This window comes from Leptonychotes weddellii, chromosome 1, assembly GCF_054177405.1.
Source record: "Leptonychotes weddellii isolate Sample4059 chromosome 1, ASM5417740v2, whole genome shotgun sequence".
Lineage (NCBI taxonomy): Eukaryota > Metazoa > Chordata > Mammalia > Carnivora > Phocidae > Leptonychotes > Leptonychotes weddellii.
Genome location: NC_138369.1, coordinates 107,087,543 through 107,107,556, shown reverse-complemented (window position 1 = coordinate 107,107,556; position 20,014 = coordinate 107,087,543). Strand labels below are relative to the sequence as shown.

General features: G+C 40.0%; 2 protein-coding genes and 1 pseudogene across 13 annotated transcripts in view; 2 read left to right on the top strand and 1 right to left on the bottom strand.

Annotated features, from left to right (window-relative positions):
* Window positions 1-385: 385 nt before the first annotated feature.
* On the top strand, window positions 386-1,063 carry LOC102748065 (calcium load-activated calcium channel pseudogene; annotated as a pseudogene).
* Window positions 1,064-5,379: 4,316 nt separating this feature from the next.
* PHC3 (polyhomeotic homolog 3) overlaps window positions 5,380-20,014 on the top strand; it is a 78,593-nt gene continuing 63,958 nt past the window's right edge. For 4 of the 8 annotated variants that reach the window (XM_081829375.1, XM_081829373.1, XM_006736330.3 and 1 more), the window contains exons 1-4: window positions 5,381-5,512; window positions 8,433-8,598; window positions 13,008-13,163; window positions 14,281-14,358. In XM_081829375.1, coding sequence (XP_081685501.1) covers window positions 5,499-5,512; window positions 8,433-8,598; window positions 13,008-13,163; window positions 14,281-14,358 — 414 coding nt within the window. In that variant the 5' untranslated portion in view covers window positions 5,381-5,498. The other 4 variants (XR_014148094.1, XR_014148093.1, XR_014148092.1 and 1 more) reach the window with 2 other exon arrangements.
* The window catches only part of GPR160 (G protein-coupled receptor 160), a 119,419-nt gene continuing 112,394 nt past the window's right edge, over window positions 12,990-20,014 (bottom strand). For 2 of the 5 annotated variants that reach the window (XM_081829393.1, XM_081829399.1), the window contains one exon: window positions 13,002-13,169. The gene's annotated coding sequence lies outside the window, so the exon portion shown is untranslated. Of the gene's footprint in view, window positions 13,170-20,014 lie in introns of all 5 variants that reach the window. The other 3 variants (XM_081829395.1, XM_081829394.1, XM_081829398.1) reach the window with 3 other exon arrangements.

Sequence of the window (20,014 nt, the reverse complement as noted above, 5' to 3'; positions counted from 1 at the left end):
CAAGATATCCCTTCTTAAGGGAAGGATGAATTGTTGCATCTGGCCTCCTACAAACAAAAACGAGGCACAATGCCTAGTGGGCCTCTTGGATTTTGGAGGCAACATACTCCTCATTTGGGTGTTTTACTCCAACCCATTTACTGAGTGACCTACAAAGCTGCTAGTTTTGTAGGGTTCCAGAACAAGAGAAGGCTCGGTGACAGGTCCAGGCTGCTGTGCAAGCTGCGTTGCCACTTAGGTCTTATGATCCAGCAGATCCAATGGTGCTTGAAGTGTATGTTGCAGATGGGGATGCTGTTTGAGGTTTTTGATAGGCCCCTATAGGTGAATCACCGTGCAGACCCTTAGAAATTTGGGGACTCTAGTCTGTCAGAGAGTGTTTACTCGGTGGCCCAGAAATCCAGGGAAGTCGTTGTCGTTTAATTTTTGCAGGCTCTCAAGTGCTTCCCCCCGGGCGGGTGGGAGTGCAGAGAGGAAAGTGCGAGATGAGCACCATGTTCGCAGACACACTGCTCATCGTTTTTATCTCCGTGTGCACGGCTCTTCTTGCTGAGGGTATAACCTGGGTCTTGGTTTACAGGCCAGACAAGTACAAGAGACTGAAAGCGGAGGTGGAAAAACAGAGTAAAAAACTGGAAAAGAAGAAGGAAACAATAACAGAGTCAGCTGGTCAACAACAAAAAAAGAAAATAGAGAGGCAAGAAGAGAAACTGAAAAATAACAACAGAGACCTATCCATGGTCCGAATGAAATCCATGTTTGCAATTGGCTTTTGTTTTACTGCCCTAATGGGAATGTTCAATTCCATATTTGATGATAGAGTGGTGGCAAAGCTCCCTTTCACCCCCTTTCCTATATCCAAGGACTGTCTCATCAAAACCTGCTAGGGGATGACACCACAGACTGTTCCTTCATTTTTCTGTATATTCTCTGTACCATGTCAATTCGACAGAACATCCAGAAGATTCTTGGTCTTGCCCCTTCACGAGCTGCCACCAAGCAGGCAGGTGGATTTCTTGGTCCTCCACCTCCTTCTGGGAAGTTCTCTTGAAATCAAGAAGAACCCTGTAATTCCTGTCATTCTTTTTAAACATTCAAATTAGACTGGCAACTATTTTGTAGCAAGAGCCATAGACAGCCTTAGCACTTGGGCCACTTTCTAGTTCTGAGTTATTTGTAGACTTTTTGGATATGATTCAAATGAGAATGGCACCCAGCAAACATGATAGTACTTTCAGTCACAGATTAATTTTTAGAAAAATAAGTTTGTTGGTTAGATAAGTTCAGGCAATGTTTATGTAATGAGAAGCAAATAGCATCTTTCTTGTTTGGCTTACATGGATATTTTCTGTGGGCCAGACTCTCAAGTCTGTGCTGTGTGCCATGTACCATGGAAGTTGGCTCTCCATGAGCATTTAGAGATCTGGAAGAAAAATTTAGTTTGTGATATATATATATATTTTAAAGATTTTATTCATTTGACAAATAGAGACACAGCGAGAGAGGGAACACAAGCAGGGGGAGTGGGAGAGGGAGAAGCAGGCTTCCCACCGAGCAGGGAGCCCAATGCGGGGCTTGATCCCAGGACCCCGGGACCATGATATGAGCCGAAGGCAGACACCCAACAACTGAGCCACCCAGGCGCCCCTAGTTTGTGATATCTTAATTGGAACTATTTGTTGTACATTGTTTCCAAGCCAAATATATGACCCAAGATTAATAAAGAGGCCAGAATTTTAGCTACAAAAAAAAAAAAAAAAGAATTTTGGGGAAAAAAAGCCCTACCATCCTCTGCAGATAACTTCTTTTCTTTTCTTTTCTCTTCTTTTCTTTTTAAAAGATTTTATTTATTTATTTGACAGAGAGAAAGATAGAGCAGGAACATAAGCAGGAGGAGTGCGAGAGGGAGAAGCAGGCTTCCCACCGAGCAGGGAGCCCCACGTGGGGCTCGATCCCAGGACCCTGGGATCATGACCTGAGCTGAAGGCAGACGCTTAACGACTGAGCCACCCAGGTGCACCAATACCTACTTTTCTTTTGAGAACCAGCTCTTGGCCTGCTCCTGGGCCTCAGTAGAAACTGAATGGGTCACCCAGTTACCATGAGACCTGAGCTATCATAAACTATTATCTGACTTTCTAAGCCATAAAGTTGGGGGTGCGTAGAAGAATTCCATCATCAAATGGAAAGGGCCCAGCAGGCCGTGAAGGCACAAGTGGGTTACATGAAGAAGTAGCCCAAATGTCTATGGTCCCCATGTCTGATACACTGTGAGGATACAGCAAGGAGGCAGCTGTCTGCAAACTAGGAAGAGGGTTCTCACTAGACACTGAATCTGCTGGCACCTTGATCTTGGACTTCCCAGCCTCCAAAACTGTAAGAAATAACTGTTTGGTGTTTAAGCCACCCAATCGATGGTATTTGTTACAAGTGGCACCAACTGACTAAGGCAAAAATAGTGGTTTGCTAGTAGAGTCCAAACTGGCACTGTCCAGTAGAATTTTCTGTAATGATGAAAATGTTCTATATCTGCACTGCACAATATAGTTGTCACTATTGAGCACTTGATGTGTGACTCATGCAACTAAGGAACTAAAATTTTAATCTAGCCCTTTCTTCCACTCCTGTAGGCTTTACCATTTCTCTTAGGATTCATACAGTGTCTCAGTTAGTTGCCATGTGTCCATTTTCATTTTCTTCCAATCCATTCTTCACAAAGCTAGAGGGGTTTTTCTAAAATCAAATAGGATCCTAGCACTTCTCCAAGGTAATGGTTCCTGGAAACTTTAGAAAGAAGTTCAACCTGCTAGCACACCATATACATCCTTTCCTTAGGAAATCACAAAGAAGTAAAACACCTTCCTCTGTCTGATCAGGTAAGTGATGATAAATTTCTCAAGAGTGGTCCCTTATCATACTTTTTCAATTCTAACATATCTCACAGTGGCTTGCTGAATGCTGCTGTGAGAAGAAAAAAACCAACAACTTGGCTTTGGAGATGGGAAGCTTAAATTAGAACCCTGTACATTTGAGCACAGACACCATGGGTACTTAATCACCTCACTATACTTCTGTGCTAAATGGGATGATGCTAATTACATCACAGGGTTGTTGCAAAGAGTAAATGAGTTTGTGAAAATCCTCTGCACTTAGTAAAACGCTGTAGAAATGGTTGATGTTATAATAACTATTGAGTTTGGAAATGTTCTAAAAAGCAATACTGGTCTGACTTTACCTAACATCCATCTGGAGTTTTAAAGCCAGTCTTCACTAGGTGACAATATAGACATAGGCCTTAGATGTTCAAGGAAAAGATGGATGAAAGGAACAATTTTGCCCCATTTATTCCAAACACTCCTTTGAATTATGCACTTTCCATCTTTAGGTTTAAGACTGTGCTTTCTTGGGGCCTCTGGGTGGCTCAGTTGGTTAAGCGTCTGCCTTTGGCTCAGGTCATGATCCCGGGGTCCTGGGATCGAGTCCCACATCAGGCCCCTCGCTCAGTGAGGAGCCTGCTTCTCCCCTGACTGCCATTCCCCCTGCTTGTGTGTGCACTCGCTCTCTCTGTGTCAAATAAATAAATAAAAATCTTTAAAAGAAAAAAAAGACTGTGCTTTCTTCACTTTTGTTTCTCTAAGCAAAAATTTCAGCAATACCAATGGACAGTTGATTCTTGAGAGTCAAATGACAATGACATCATATGGGCAGGTCAGAAAAGAAAGAAAAAGTGGTAATATCTTATTTTTAAGTATCTACAGGGACTTTTCAAAGGGGACTTTCTCAGGGAGTTCTCCTAGGAGTAGTACGAAAGGCACTGCTCTCAGAGAGGAAAATAAGGTAAAGAAGCCACATTTTCAGGGGTGCCTGGCTGGTTTAGTCGGTATAGTGTGCAACTCTTGATCTAGGGGTTGTGAGTTCGAGTCCCATGTTAGGTGTGGCGATTACTTAAAAAATAAAGTCTTTTAAAAAAATAAAACAAGGCGGGGGGTGCCTGGGTGGCTCAGATGGTTAAGCGTCTGCCTTCGGCTCGGGTCATGATCCTGGGGTCCTGGGATCGAGCCCCACATTGGGCTCCTAGCTTGGCGGGGAGTCTGCTTCTCCCTCTCCCTCTGCCTCCCCCCGCTCATGCTCTCTCTCTCTCTGTTATCTCTCTGTTTCAAATGAATAGATAAAACCTTTGAAAAAAACAAAACAAGGGGCGCCTGGCTGGCTCAGTCAGTGAAGCGTCTGCCTTCAGCTCAGGTCACGATCCCAGAGTCCTGGGATGGAGTCCCCCATCCAGCTCCCTGCGCAGCAGGAAGCCTGCTTCTCCCTCTCCCTCTGCCCCTCCCCACTGCTGTGCTCTCTCTGTCTCTCTCTCTAATAAATAATTAAAACAAAACAAAACAAAACAAAAAACCCATGTTCCCAGAGTGGGGGAAAAGATGTAAACTGACAATTAAGTTTACATTGGAAGTATTCTTTTCCCTACCCTAGGGAGAGCTGAAACACAAGATTTCTAAGATTAAGTATACTTTTCATTAGACCACATTACACTTTATGATGGATTTATATCAATACTTCCTTTCTCAGGTCTTGAAATTAGTGCAGTTCCACTATCTTAAGAAATACTAAAAGAAGACATTGCTTGTGATCAGTACACTTTTTTTTTTTTTCTGTTAAGGGTAGTAAAGATTGATTATTCTGTGAACTTAAGGTTGCCAAAGCACTTAATGGATCTGTTTCAGAACACTTACGTTGCACGGATATTTCTACAAACCTCTCTCCACTCTCCAGATTAAGACTTCCTGGAAGACAGGGACTTTTTATACTCATCTTTATCTCATTCTGCCTCAGAGTACTTGCCATATATACTGTCTGTAAAACATATTAGCAAACTGGTGGCCTTTCCTGCTTATTCTCTCTGGTATTCAAGTTTGCAATCCCTACCGAGTGCTCAGTAAATTCAGGTCCTAGACACGAATGGTATTCATAGGGTAATCAGGGTGATTCCTTAACCTCGCCAGCGTCTGGAATACTATCTTTGAGCCTGAGAGAGGAACCGCTGGTTTGGACCCACAACTCCACTGAGCCCCAGGTAACAAGCCCTGCAGCCACCACAGCATTTCCTTTCCCACTGAAACTTCAAGCTTCCAATCTTGGTTGTATTTTCTTTTCATCTCACTCTCTGCAATTTACATAGGCTTTCGTATATTTGAGATGTCCTTTAAATTTGTAATTTAACAGTCTAAACAGAACTTTTTATATCTTGGTTACAGACCCCACCTCAAGAGTAAGACCTTAGGCAGGAGAAATCGAGGGGCTGGAGGGGAGACACTGGCGTCTAAATTGGGGAAACCTGCTCACTTCGCAGACCGAGCAAGGCCTCAGGTGGGAGGGGGGATTGGAAACCGAGGACGCCACGTGACCTCGGGGGCCCCAGGGCTGAGTCGACCCCGCCCCTCCGCTCGCTGCCGGGGGGCGCATGCGCAGCCCGTGTTAGTGATGGAGGAGAGAAGATGGCGGAAGCGGAGTGAGTGACTTGCTGGTGACTGATGTCGTAACCGGGGGGCGAGTGGGGCAGCGACATGTCCCCTAAGGGGAAAGCGCAAGGCTCTTTAGCGGACAGTGCAGGGAAAGGGATACCCAAGAGCTTCCTTAGCGTTGAGGATCCCGCTTGGCCCAAATCGGGGGGCGGAGGCCAACTGTAAGGGTCTAGTTACCTCCAGGCGGGAGCGCCGCTTCCGCCGTCTGATCCCACATCGGCGGGGCTCTGCGTGCAGAGTCACCCCAGGAACCCCGATTGCTGCGGTCTTCGGGAGCTGAGCCCCGGTGGGTTCCTCAGGCGCTGTCATCCCTGCAAGTGGGCCCCGCGGGCAGCCTTGTCACTGATGCCCGCGCTGGGGGCCCGCGGAGACTGGGGAGGGTTGGGCGGGCACTGCCAGGCCTCCTTCGCGCTTCCCTCCTTCCCGCCCCGGCGTCACCCCACTCCTCCTCGGTGGGAGAACCGGAGACGAGGCTGCTCACCGCCCTCCCCCGGGAGGCGTGGAGAAGGTGTCCCAGCGCGGGCCTTGGAGTGGAGGGGGTGGGGGGGTCGTGTTCCTGCGGGTCTGGCCAGGAAGAAAACACCCCAGATAGAAGGACCTTATTTCCTTTGGGTCTCTGGCTGCAGTGTCGATGCCTCCTTAGAGGGCCATATTCTTGTGTGGCGGTGTGGTGTGATGGTATCCGTAGCTAGCTACTCAAACTTAAGTGTTTCCTGGGTAGGCCTCTTGTGTACCAGGACTGCCAGCTCTATTTTGCAGACTGTACTACGCACAGACGGTGGAGTTAGCAAAATTGTTCTTTTGTGCTAAGTCTCCAAATGCAATACAATGGTTTGGCCAGTTCTACTCATTGATGTTTAGACTTGTGCCTAGAATTTGGATTATCTGTGACCATTTTTGGTTTGTTACTGAACAAATCTACCCAGGGGTTTGAGTTTGAGGACATGGTTGCATAGAATAGCACTCTAAAAGGACCAGAATTTAAACTGGCTTTTTGCATATCACAGCTACTGCTACGTGTTTCAGAAGTGTTAAGACGTTCAGTAATTTGGTAAAAAGTTTACCTTATCTACCACTAAATCTGAATGATGTTGAACAGTTACCATATGATGCTGTGATTTGATGATTGGAAGGCAGTTTGAAAAACTATAAAAAAAAAAACAAAAAAACCCCAGAGAAGCATAAAGATGTGTGAGTCATTTACTAATCAGAAAAGTGAAGTCACCTGTTTTCCTTTCACTTTTCCTTTTATTAAATTGAGTTTTTTTTTTTACTTCCTTGAAGAGCATATAAGTACTGTTTACATAAATGATGTAAAGAACAAAGAATATTTGTACGTAAAAGGACACCATATGGGAATAGCGTATGTATGCACAATTAGTGCCAAATTCCTTTGTCTTTTCATGAAGTAGAAAGTGTTCTTGTTACATTCTTGTCAATGATGCTGATGTGATGTGTGTCAGATTTTGTTTCTCAGAAGAAAAGAGGGTTAAGAAAGGCAGATAAAACTGGTGTATTCTCAAGTGTGCATTTCACCATTCTGGTGCATTTCTAACCCTACAAAAGCTATTGTAGTTCTTCTTTCTAACAATATTGAGGCCTTCGGAATTGACTTAAAATACAGTGTTGTTTGACTATATTCAAGTATAGATTCAGTGTTAAGTGGAAGTTTATACCCAATAATGAAGTGAGTTTGCAATATTAGAGGGGAAGGAATCAGAAAGCCTGGTACAAAAATATACTTTATGAACTTTACTGTTCATACATGAGGAAAGTGACATAATTATGCTGTTTTCAGAATTTGGAGCAATTTTTTGTGAAAAGAGGTTTTTGTAAAGAAGTATAAAGAAATTGTTATCAGCTGCTTCTCTGATTTCCCAGCGTAATCTGCTGATAAGTATAACCAGAGTTATTAGATGTAGTAAGGACAGTGTTGTAGACTAGTTAGGGAAAAGCCAGTGTGAGTTAATAAAAAATTACTATTTTTACTTTTTTTTTTTTTAATGTAAGTTCTGTGCCCAACGTTGGGCTTAAATTCAGGATGACCCTGAGATCAAGAGTCGGATGCCCTACCCACTGAGCCAGCCAGGTGCCCTTTAGAGCCCCACGTTGGATGTGGAGATTACTTAAAAAATAAAACCTTAAAAGAATTATTTTTTAAATTAACTTATTTAATAAGAGAACATATTTTTATTTTTTATTTTATTTTTTAAAGATTTTATTTATTTATTTGACAGAGAGAGACACAGCGAGAGAGGGAACACAAGCAGGGGGAGTGGGAGAGGGAGAAGCAGGCTTCCCGCCCAGTAGGGAGCCTGATGCGGGGCTTGATCCCAGGACCCTGAGATCATGACCTGAGCCGAAGGCAGATGCTTAACGACTGAGCCACCCAGGCGCCCTGAGAACATATTTTTAAAGCAGAGTGCATATGGTAACCAGAAATAAGCCAATTAACAAGTCCTTAGGCATCCTATTTTAATGTGTAGATAAGAATTACTTTAATTTGTAATTAATATGGGCAAAAGAATGTAAAGAAATATTTTAAAGTACTCTGATGCTGCTTAAGTATTTATTTTTTAGGTAGTTTAGTATTCTCTTATAAACCTGTTTTGGTTTCACTTATCTTTCAATAATGGAAAGATAAAGTTTAGGCCAGGATTTATTTAAGTTGCATATCCTGCATCAATTGAACGCAAATTTAGTGGAGATTAATTTTCAAATGTGCTGCATATTTGTGAAGTACTTTTCCTTTCTAAGTGTTTATGGTGACTGTGTGTGATCCATGCCATTTTAGGAGGGTCTTCTTAAAAATTTAGATTGTTGCTGATTATTTCTTTGAAATAAATATTCTTTAAAGCCCATGAAATAATGCTTTTGCCAACGCAAATCCTGTGTGTTATCGGACAGATTCAAGGACCACAATACAGCTATGGATAGTGAGCCAAACCCTGGCACATCTTCTGTGTCGACAACAGCCAGCAGCACCACCACCACCACCATCACCACTTCCTCCTCTCGAATGCAGCAGCCACAGATCTCTGTCTACAGTGGCTCGGACCGCCATGCTGTGCAGGTATTTCAGTTAGAATGAGGGGTAGGCTGGGACTTAGCATGTCATTACTTTCCTCTGAAGCCGGATGAAGCTATTGTTTCACACCCTCAGATGAGTCGCATGATACTCTCTAAATGAGTACAGTTAGGGTTGTTAACGTTTGAAATAACCAAAAAGTTATTTAATAATCATTCTATTGAGAGGGCTTATATTTGTCAGCATGTGGCTTATAAAACGATAGGTCAGGACAATTATAATTGGAAGGTCTTTAGGTGCTGCTGCAATGTGGAGACACTCAACCCACAGCCTTAATGTGCAGAATGGCTCTAGGTTTTTCTGGGTTCTTTTGTATTTGAACCCAAAATAGAGACTTAAGAAGATCTATTCAGGTCTGTAGATGTGTTAAGAGGTACATTTTAAGCTCAAGTGGCCTAAGAACCTAAGTAGGAAGATCCATTTAAAAGCTCCTAGGGGCAGAGGGGGAAGGAATATTTAGGAAAAGTTTTAGGTCTTCACTTGGTTGAGAAAATTAATCTTTATAATAACGGAGGTTGAGACAATACGGTATTGCATAAAAAGGGCATGGGCATTGCAGTCTGATATGCTGTGTTCGAATTCCATTTTCTTAATCATTAGTAGCTATGTAGTGTTGGCTGAGGGGCGTGATCTCTGCACATCAGGAAACTATAAAATGAGGGTGAGACCACCTAGTTCCTTAGTTATGAGGATTTTTAAAAAATACTTTATTAATTTTATTTATTTATTTTAGGGAGAGAGCAAGTGCATGAGCTCAAGCGAGGGGAGGGGCAAAGGGGGAGGTAGAGAGAGAGAAAAATATCCCAAGCGGAACTCCCAGCTGCATGCGAACTGGTTGTGGGGGGCTTAATCTCATGACCCTAAGATCATGATCTGTCAAAACCAAGAATCAGAGCCTTAATTGACTGAGCCACCCAGGCGCCCCAGTTATGGGGATAAAAGGAAGCATTAGAACTGTGTGGAGCACAATATATATGCCCAGTCAATAATAATAGCTAATATTTATTGAACAGTTGGTATGTGCCAAGCATTTGATGAATGCTTTATGTGGATTATCTCTTTTAATCCTCACCAGACCTCTATGAAATAGATACTATTATTATCTCCATTTTACAAGTGGGAAAACCGGTGTTTTAAATGGGTTAAATAACTTTTCCTAAATTCATATAGCTAGTAGATTGTCTGGTTTTAGAGTTGTGCCTTTAACCACTCTGAGTTTTTATTTTTTTCGTTATACCTGCTTACTCTCTCTACGATCTCCATAATTTCATTCTACTCTGAAAATAACTTATTGTTTGCAACATATTCCTCTCTCCACTCCATTGCTATTTAACTGTTCTGTTGTTTAGGATTCTGAAGTTACCATGGGGTGGAATCAGAATTGTTGGAGACTGAGTCAGTTCAGCAAAAGTTCAAACTGGAATGAGGAATGTGTTTTTATTTTTTTATTTATTTATTTTTTAATTTATTTTATTTTATTTTTTTAAAGATTTTATTTATTTGACAGAGAGAGACACAGCGAGAGAGGGAACACAAGCAGGGGGAGTGGGAGAGGGAGAAGCAGGCTCCCTGCAGAGCAGGGAGCCCGACGCGGGACTCGATCCCAGGACCCCGGGATCATGACCTGAGCTGAAGGCAGTCGCTTAACCAGCTGAGCCACCCAGGCGCCCCGAGGAATGTGTTTTTAATGTTCTTCAGCTTTCTTTGAGGAAAAGGACATAGGAAAGAGTATCTAGATCTTTGAGCATACAGATAATGTGGTATTTTAATGTGCCATTTTGATCTCTAGTTTTTACCTCAGCTGGATATGTTAATAAATGGAAATGTGTAGAAATACATGTATCTCACAAATAGCACTAACACTAGTTCTAATGAGGTCATATAAATGCTTCCCCTAAAATGTAATCAAATCAGTATTTATTGAATTACCTAAGGAGTTCTTTAATACCTTCCAGCATTCTTTTTCAGCCCTGTGAATTCTGTTTGCCCTCTTCATTTCTTTAGAGGAATAATAAGAGTGTGTTGTACCTTTAACTTGTATTTAAAGAGTCTCTCCCATGAGTGTATGGTTGAATGGTAATGAAAGACTATGCTGACAATAGAAGAAATAACTACACTCTGCCAAAAATGTGTCAAATAGATTATTCATTTCATCGAACTAAAATGTTTGATTTTAGTTTTGTTATGTAATTTAAAGAGCATATATAGATTTACCTGACCAAAAAGACATACTGTTGTAATTCTAAATCACTTAATGCTGGTCTATAGTCTTCTGCAACTAGGGGTCAAAAGCCTACATTGATTTTGTGACAAGAGTCTGTAGCAGGTTTAGTAATCTGTAGTTGGAGAGATGAGATATGAATACATGAAAGTAAACACAGGGAAATATGTTTTCTTGGAATTTGGACGAAGAGATTCATTTCTTTGTGGTTCATGGTGTCCTGACTCAGACCTCAAGCTGTAGGATTATGGCTCTATTACTCTCTTAGCTCTGAAAACTGTGGTTTGGTGCTCAGATTAGGGTTCTGTGCTGTTTCATAGTCACTGTGGGCATGATATGACTTTGGGACATGGTTGCAGACGACTGGCGTAGTCTGACTTACGGGTTTGGACAGATAAAGGATTTTTCTCTGTTTTTAGAATACTTGACTTTTTTACATTTATTTATGAAGTTTCAGGCTCAGATTTTATACTTCATTAACAAATATGGACAGTAATTTACATTTTTTCAGGAATTCTTTTTAGTTAGAATAGTTTTAGTCTATGTTGAAAGGAATCTGACATTTAAAAAACATCTAAAAAAGCCATTAATAATTTAAAACATGAAACAGCGTTATAATTTTATGTGATTATTAATATACTCAGATGTTTTTCAGACATTTAAAGAAAAGTACAAATGAGAAGGTAAAAATCACCTTGAATCTAGTTATCTGTTGGTAGTCTTTTAATGTTTTTCTGAATATTCTTTAAAATATTTTAATATAAAAATGGTATCTTATACACTATTTAGTAATCTGCTTTTTTCACCTAATGATATATTTGGGAATTTTTGTTCTTGTTGATAAATGTAGATATGTCTGTATTCCATACACAGTAACTCCTAGGTATGTGTGGCTCTTTATATTAAAATTTAGTAAAATTAAAAACTGATTTTCTTAGTTGCATTAGCTACATTTGTAAGTACTCAGGAGACACATGTGGCTAGTGGCTGCTATATTGGGCAGCATTGATCTACATTACTATTTTTTTTTTTTTTTTGAGAGAGAGAGAGAGAGTTGGGGAGGATGGGGGAGAGGGAGAGAGAATCTTAAGCAGGCTCAATGCCCAGTGCAGAGCCTGACACAGGGCTCAATCTCATGAGCCTGAGATCATGCATGACCTGAGTTGAAATCAAGAGGCAGAATCACAGACCTGTACCCCTGAAACAAATAATACATTATCTGTTTAAAAAAAAAAAAAAAAAGACCCTCAACTGACTGAGCCACCCAGGCACCTCTGTGTTACTATTTGTAACGACTGCAGGGTTATGCATATTCCTCTCTACACCCAAGCCCCGAATTCAACTAAGTTTTATCTAAAATAGTTATACCAATTTACATTCTTACTAACACTGTATGGGAGTATCTGTTTTCCCATTTAGTGGTAATACTCTTTGAAATCTTTACTCATCTGGGGCACCTGGGTGGCTCAGTCGTTAAGCGTCTGCCTTCGGCTCAGGTCATGATCCCAGGGTCCTGGGATCGAGCCCTGCATCGGGCTCCCTGCTCAGCGGGAAGCCTGCTTCTCCCTCTCCCACTCCCCCTGCTTGTGTTCCTGCTCTCTCTGTGTCTCTCTCTATCAAATAAATCAAATCTTTAAAAAAAAAATCTTTATTCATCTGAAAGTTGGAAAATAGTATCTTGTTTTAATTTGTAAATTTTAACTACTAATGAGATTGAAGATCTTTTCAAGTGCTTGTTTGGCTTTTTTTCTTTTCTGAATTGCCTCTTTGGGTGGTTTTAATTTGTATAGAATAGTGAATCTCAGTGATATGTAACTAGGAGAGAACTGTGTTAATAAACTTGACATTGACTATTACAGAGTGAAGTTTTCAACTGCCAGTTTTGTTATACTTTATTTTATGATTAAGATTAATGTTAAGGGCGCCTGGGTGGCTCAGTTGGTTAAGCGACTGCCTTCGGCTCAGGTCATGATCCTGGAGTCCCAGGATCAAGTCCCGCATCGGGCTCCCTGCTCGGCAGGGAGTCTGCTTCTCCCTCTGACCCTTCCCCCTCTCATGTACTCGCTCTCTCTCATTCTCTCTCTCTCAAATAAATAAATAAAATCTTTAAAAAAAAAAAAAAAGATTAATGTTAAGATCATGGTTTGACCTTCGTGCAATTGGCTCATCACAGGTGATCCAGCAGGCCTTGCATCGCCCCCCCAGCTCAGCTGCTCAGTACCTTCAGCAGATGTACGCAGCTCAGCAGCAGCACTTGATGCTACACACCGCAGCTCTTCAGCAGCAGCACTTAAGCAGCTCCCAGCTTCAGAGCCTTGCTGCTGTTCAGGTGAGACTGAAATAAATTAAGAATTTGTGAGACTAAAGTTGACATTATTTGCAGATAATTACTGAAAATAAATACATTGGGTATTATTTCACAATTCTCAAATGTGCTGTGATTATTTTTTCTTAAAGAAATTAAATTAATAGGTGGCCAAGTAGCAGTTAATTTAAAAAATATGGCTGTTTTATATGGTACTCTGTCACTAGCTTTTACGCCACTGCTTTTTATCAGCATTGCAGAAATACTATGCTAGTGTCATGAATTTGTGTATAAAATTCTAGGTACAACAGTGAATACTTTGGGTTACATGATTTGTATTTACATTTCAATGAAAAAAGGTTTTTTTTTTAATGTAAGTAATTTACATTCATTAAAAAAAATCAAACTGTATAAAATTGTTTATAAGAGGTAAAGTGGAGGTGTTCCTTTTCCAGACTCACTACTGTTTTTCATTCTTCAGTCATGGCCACTGTTTAATATGTATCAGTCCAGAAATTTTCTATCTAAAATATGTATCCACGCACCTTTCTAATGTCCACACATACTTTTCCTACTGATAACAGGATGATTTTGATTAAATGCTTTTTTTAAAAAAGATTTTCATTATTCTGTTTATTTAAATAAAACTATATGTGAGATTTAATCTTAAATCTTCTTATTAGAGAAGGATCTCAGTTGACTAAACCTGAAAAAGAGTTTTTTCTGTTAGAAACACATCCCCAGCTGTTGCTGCTTTTTCGTAGTGTAATTTTAAATAACCTCATGTTCATGATACAAGTTAGGAAACTGAAACCAACTGGTACTTCATGTAGCTCCAATTTCTTTTTCATAATGTTGGAATGGTGGTTCCACTTCAAAGAAGACAGAGAATTGATGAGTAAAACTGATGATGAGTGCAGCCATTAAAATAAGATTAGCCTTTGGATCCTCTGTTTTTATCATTCAGCTTTTTATTTTCTTCTTAATCTGTTTGGCCAAAGCTTAATCTATGTTGACTGTGAAATGGATTGGTTTATAATGTAGACATTTTGACTTTTATCGTGGTTTTGTGGTATCCTGGTACCAAAAGCTTTTAACTTCAGATTCTTATAGATCTATTATAAAGATCTTATTATTTTAGGCAAGTTTATCCAGTGGAAGACCATCTACATCCCCCACAGGAAGTGTCACACAACAGTCAAGTATGTCTCAGACATCTGTAAGTGCCCTAATTTTTTTCCTGGATTTAAAAATTTTAATTACTTAAGTTTTCCAAAAGTAAACTGTTACTATTTACAAAGTTGCTATTGTGATTTGTTGATTGCTACTTAAGTAATAAGTGCCTAGAAATAGAAATGGTAAGTTTCAAGAATTCAGAACTAATGTTAAGCTTCTGAAAATCTGAGTCTTAAAAAAAACGTTTTCGTATTATTTCTTATACATGTTTTCCTACTGATTTTGTTCAGATCTGATGTGATTCAAAATGATTGCAGTTTTCAGTGTGTATTGAAAGCCTGAAATACACATTGCAAGGGGTATTAGGCCATGCATTTACTATGATATACTAAAGAATGTTAACCCTTGGTAGACATCTAAATGTTTCTAGCTTTTTCTGGGCACCTCACATTTTAGAAATTATTACTTTTCAGCTTATGTACTTATCTTGACCAAATTTACAAGTATGCATCCACAATAATGTAATTTATTTTGAGAAAGGAGTAAATCTGATTTGACATATATACTGGGAAATTGTGCAAAGTTTTCCAGTTAAAAGAAATTTGCAGGCATGGTAATACTTGCTTAACTTTTTATTTTGATGTAATTTCAAATTGGAGGGCGAGAGAAAGACAGGGGAGGGGCAGGGGAGAGGCAGGGGAGAGGGAGACAGAGACTCTTAAGCAGACTCCACGCCCATTGCTGAGCCTGTTCTGGGGCTCGATCTCACAACCCTGAGATCATGACCTGAGCCGAAATCAAGAGTTGGACACTTAAATGAGCCATGACATTTTTTTTTATTTATTCATTTGAGACAGATAGAGAAAGAGCATGAGCAGGGGGATAAGGGCAGAGGGAGAGGGAGAAACAGACTCCCCTCTGAGCGGGGATCCCAATGTGGGGCTCTATCCCTGGACCCCAGGATCATGACCTAAGCCGAAGGCAGACGCTCAAACATCTGAGCCACCCAGGTGCCCCGAGCCATGACATTGTTAATTAAAAAATTCTGTTCTTTTTTAGCATGAAAGTATCCTGGAATATAAATAAAATTAGTTAAGAAATTATTTATGACTTGAAAATGTTAGACTGAAGAAAATGAAAAATTTAAGTAGTATAATCTAGCCCTAAGCATTGATACTATAATTATGGTTATTGATGTCATCTCTGTCTTTAATACGTTGGTAGTTAAGGCAAGCACTGATAAACATTTGTGGTCTGGTTAAAAAAATTATAGGGGTGCCTGGGTGGCTCAGTTGGTTAAGCGACTGCCTTCGGCTCAGGTCATGATCCCAGGGTCCTGGGATCAAGCCCCGCATCGGGCTCCCTGCTCCTGGGGGAGCTTGCTTCTCCCTTTCCTTCTGCCTGCTGCTTCCCCTGCTTGTGCTCTCTCTCTCTCTCTCTGTCAAATAAATAAAAAAATATTTAAAAAAAATTATAGACAATTTTTTTATTCTATGAAATACTGGAATAACATTAGAGTATGTATAAAGAGAGGTGTTTTCGAATTTTTTCAAATTACTAAAAGGTATCCTTTTAAACTATTTTTTTCTCATTATGATTTTATGTATTTGACTTTCACAGAAATTATAATTCCAGTGATTGTGTTTATTTTTTATGATGATGTTAGTGCTGCTTGTCATAAACCAGGCAGCCTTGTATGATAAAGTATGCCAGAACCTGTGACTGGTTCGTGGGGGAAAAGAAGTAAGCAGGGAGAACAGATGTCCAGGAAAAAAAAAAAGAAATGCATTGCATTTGCTTCATTTTCTATCCCAGCTGAATAATAATAGCTCAAGTGAGTTGACTAGCTGTCCAAATTATGATACCAAGGTAGCTTAGTGGATATGGGTCAGTCTCCAAAAGAGGAGCAGAACATGGTAGCAGAAATCTCTAGGTAATGATACTAATGACCCATGTTAGGTGGCAGTCTAGTAGTTTTCAGAGTTTTGGTTATTTCGAGGTAGGGTTCCAGATTAACAGTGAAAGCCCATGGGGAAGGGTCCAGCCTCCAGTAGAAAAAGGACTAGAAGGTAGGTTGTCAAGTCATCAGCTAGATAGACTTGGGTTTAGAGTAGGAGTGGGATCCCAGTGGGGAAATGGAATATTATTAAACAGTCAGAAGTCCAATCATTATGACCTGGGGAAACTGGAGAAGGCTATTGTTAATTGAATATATAGGTAAATAGTGGATGCCAGCATCCTCTTCTTTCCTCTCATTAAAACAGAAAGACTAATTCTAGACACTGATTAGTAGTGAGAGGGGTGGTTTTATGACTGTTTGGCTCTAAAACTAGTTGGGACTGTGTGTTTAGGTTGATGTCTCTGTACTTTAACTGAACAGGACTTAGATTTAGTTCAATTTGATTTGTCAAAATGAAATCTAAACCAATTAAAGCATCAACAAAGTTAAAAAACACAAAATGGTTGAAAATATTTTTGTACCTTGTAGGTCAACCAGTTATATTTGTGAAATAACAAGGAATCTTTTATAGTGGTGAGATAAACAGTGAGAATTCACGAAAGACCTGCACTGGTAATTTTCAAAAGAAAGACGATTTCTGGGTTTTAAACATGTGAAGATGTATTTACCATATTAGTAATAAAGAAATGTATGTAAAAATAACAATGATATCTCTCAAATTAGAAAACAAGGAAAAACATTGACCCAATATCCATTTTTGGCAAGGATGTGAAAAAGTAGATACACTCATATGCTATCAGTGGAAATGTATTTGGTGCAACTTTTCTGGAGGATTATTTGACAACGTGTATGAAAATTTAAATTGTGCATTCACATTCACTTATCACTTATTTTTAGTGATGTCATTTACTAAAAATAGATAATTATGACATAATCATGTAAAAATGACCTAATTATGCAAATATGTATGGTTTGTAATAGTGAAAAATTATAAGCAATATAAATAGGTGCCCATTAATTGAAGATTATAGTTAATTCATACAGAGGAATACTATAGCTAATAAAAATGCTCTATGTGTGTATACAGAGAGACTTAAATTTTCATTAGGTATTAAGTGAAAAAAGCAAAAATGTATAGTATGATCTCATTAAGTTATTTATTTAGGTTATTCTATATTTCAGTTCTAAAATTTCCATTTGGTTCTTATTTATATCTTCTGTTTGCTGAGGGATTTTGCTTTTTCATTCAAGTGGGCTCATGTTGCTTGTTGAAAGCATTTTTATGATGACTGCTTTAAAATCTATCCAATTATCATATCTCTTTCATCTTGGTGTTGGCATCTACTTACTATCTTTTTTTTTTTTTTAAAGATTTTATTTATTTATTTGACAGAGAGAGACACAGTGAGAGAGGGAACACAAGCAGGGGCAGAGGGAGAGGGAGAAACAGGCCCCCCGCCAAGCAGGGAGCCCGATGCGGGGCTCGATCCCAGGACACTGGGATCATGACCTGAGCCGAAGGCAGACGCTTAACCACTGAGCCACCCAGTCGCCCCATTGATTGTCTTTTTTATTCAGCTTTGGTCTTTCTGGTTCTTGGTATAAGTGATTTCTGAAACCTCATCATTTTGAGTATTATGTTATGAGACTATGGATCATATTTAAACTTTGTGTTTTGGCTGGCTTCTGAAAGGGAATGTGTGCCAACTCCTTAATACTGTCTGAGGGTAGAAGTCCAGGTTATCCATTTGGTCTCCATTGACATCTGAAAGGGTGCTTCTCATAATTGTTGAGTGGGTGTGAGTTCTGGCTCCTCACTAGACCTCCATGGATGCGTCCCTGGCTGAACAGGGTGGGGGAGGGAATAAGAGTGCCATGTTATGGCTCCCCACTTGGTCTCCACTGATACACCTTAGGGGTGGGGTGGGTTGGTCGTGGTAGTCTACTCCTGCATGACTGGGACAAAAGTCCTGTCTCTCTTTTCACCTTTTCTGATGCTTATCCACTGGAGGGATTAGGGGAGTTGGGTATAGGTGGAAGTCTTTGCTGGTGTGGGTGGGGCCACAGTGTTTTCTGTGGTATTTGACTGGAGTAGAGCAACTGTCTAAAAGTTCTCTATGTTGCTAGGAAGTCTCTTTCTTGTTCCTTTGGCTAGAAAGAGCAGGCTTCTTTTGGGGCTTTTGTTTGTTTGCACCCATTTGTGTTTCTGAGTTACAGACTTTTTCAGCTCTAAGTTTGGCTTATATAAAACAAAAGGAAAACCCAGGGAGCTCACAACCACATGGTTCTGTGTGTTCTGAGGTCCCTAGCCAGTCTGCTTTTCTCCATCTTTCGGGATCTTATGCTTATTATATATGTTACATCCAGGGTTTTTAGTTGTATTTAGAGGAAGGAATAGGGAAAAGTATGTCTGTTCCATCTTTCTGGAAACAGAATTCCTGTCACTTAACTTACTTTTTAAAAAATTATATATCTGCCTGATTATTCAAGAAGAAAATCTATAATACACAACAAATTGTTAATCAGTGATTATCTCTGAGGAAGCAAGTTGAAGAGCTTTATTTTGTTAATTTTAAGATTTTATTTGAGAGAGAGTGAGAGAGAGAGGGCGCGTGTGTGTGCAGGCGAGGGGTGGGGGGGTGGGCGGAGAGGGAGAAGCAGGCTCCCTGCTCAGCAGGGAGCCCAACTCGAGGCTCAATCCCAGGACACTGGGATCATGACCTGAGCCGAAGGCAGGCACTCAACTGACTGAGCCACCCAGGTGCCCCTATTTTGTTAATTTTTATATTGCCTAAATAAAACGTGAATATACTCTTGTTGTCTAAGGGAGAGACACTACAAATGTGTGGAGTAAAAGGGACATCCCTTTTCAGTAGTCCCTTTTGCCATGAAAAAGTTTTGTGTGAAGCTTTCCTATTTTATTACTGTGTGTTTCTACACATAAATGTAAATAGATAGGCCTATGGTTAATTTTATTTTAATGTAGGTGAAGTGCTGTCATTCTCTATATGCTTTTACATCATTGGGCATTTTCAGCTGGAAAGGATTATATAGCTGAAAATTGCAATCATAAGTCTCTAAATGACTCAAGGGCTGTTTGTATCTCATTCCCTTTCTTTTTCTTTGTTGTTTTTTGGTTCTGGAGTCTACATTAATCCCAGATGTTTTGAGTTTAATTCACTGTACTATTTAGTCAAAAAGGGAAAGACCTTGTTTGTGATAGCTTTCTATCACATATAGTTATGTGCTAGACAAGATGAGCTTTTGAAGTCCAGTTAGTTTTATGATTTTTTTCATTCATACATTCAGTCATTCATACAACATACATTTATTGAGCATTTAATATGTGCCAAAACCCTTTAGGTACTGGGAACACAGCAACACAACAAACTCTCTGTTCTTATGGAGCTAGGGATAGACAGATGGTAAACTGGTATATGTCAGATGGTAAGTGCTATAAAGAAGAATAAAGCAAGAAAAGGGAATGGGATGAGGGAATTTGCTGTTTTAACTAGGGTGGTCAGGGAAGGCATTGCTAATAAAGATGGTATTTGAAGGAGGGTCAGGGAGGCAAACATGCTGAAGGAACAGAAAGGAGGGTATTGTGGTTGGAGTAGAATGAGAGAGTGGGAGTATGGTTAGAGATGACAGGTAATTGTAATCCAGTCATGAGGAGATTATAAAACTCTTTTACTCGAGTTGGGAAGCTGTTAGAAAGCTATTTCAGTAGGGAAGTCAC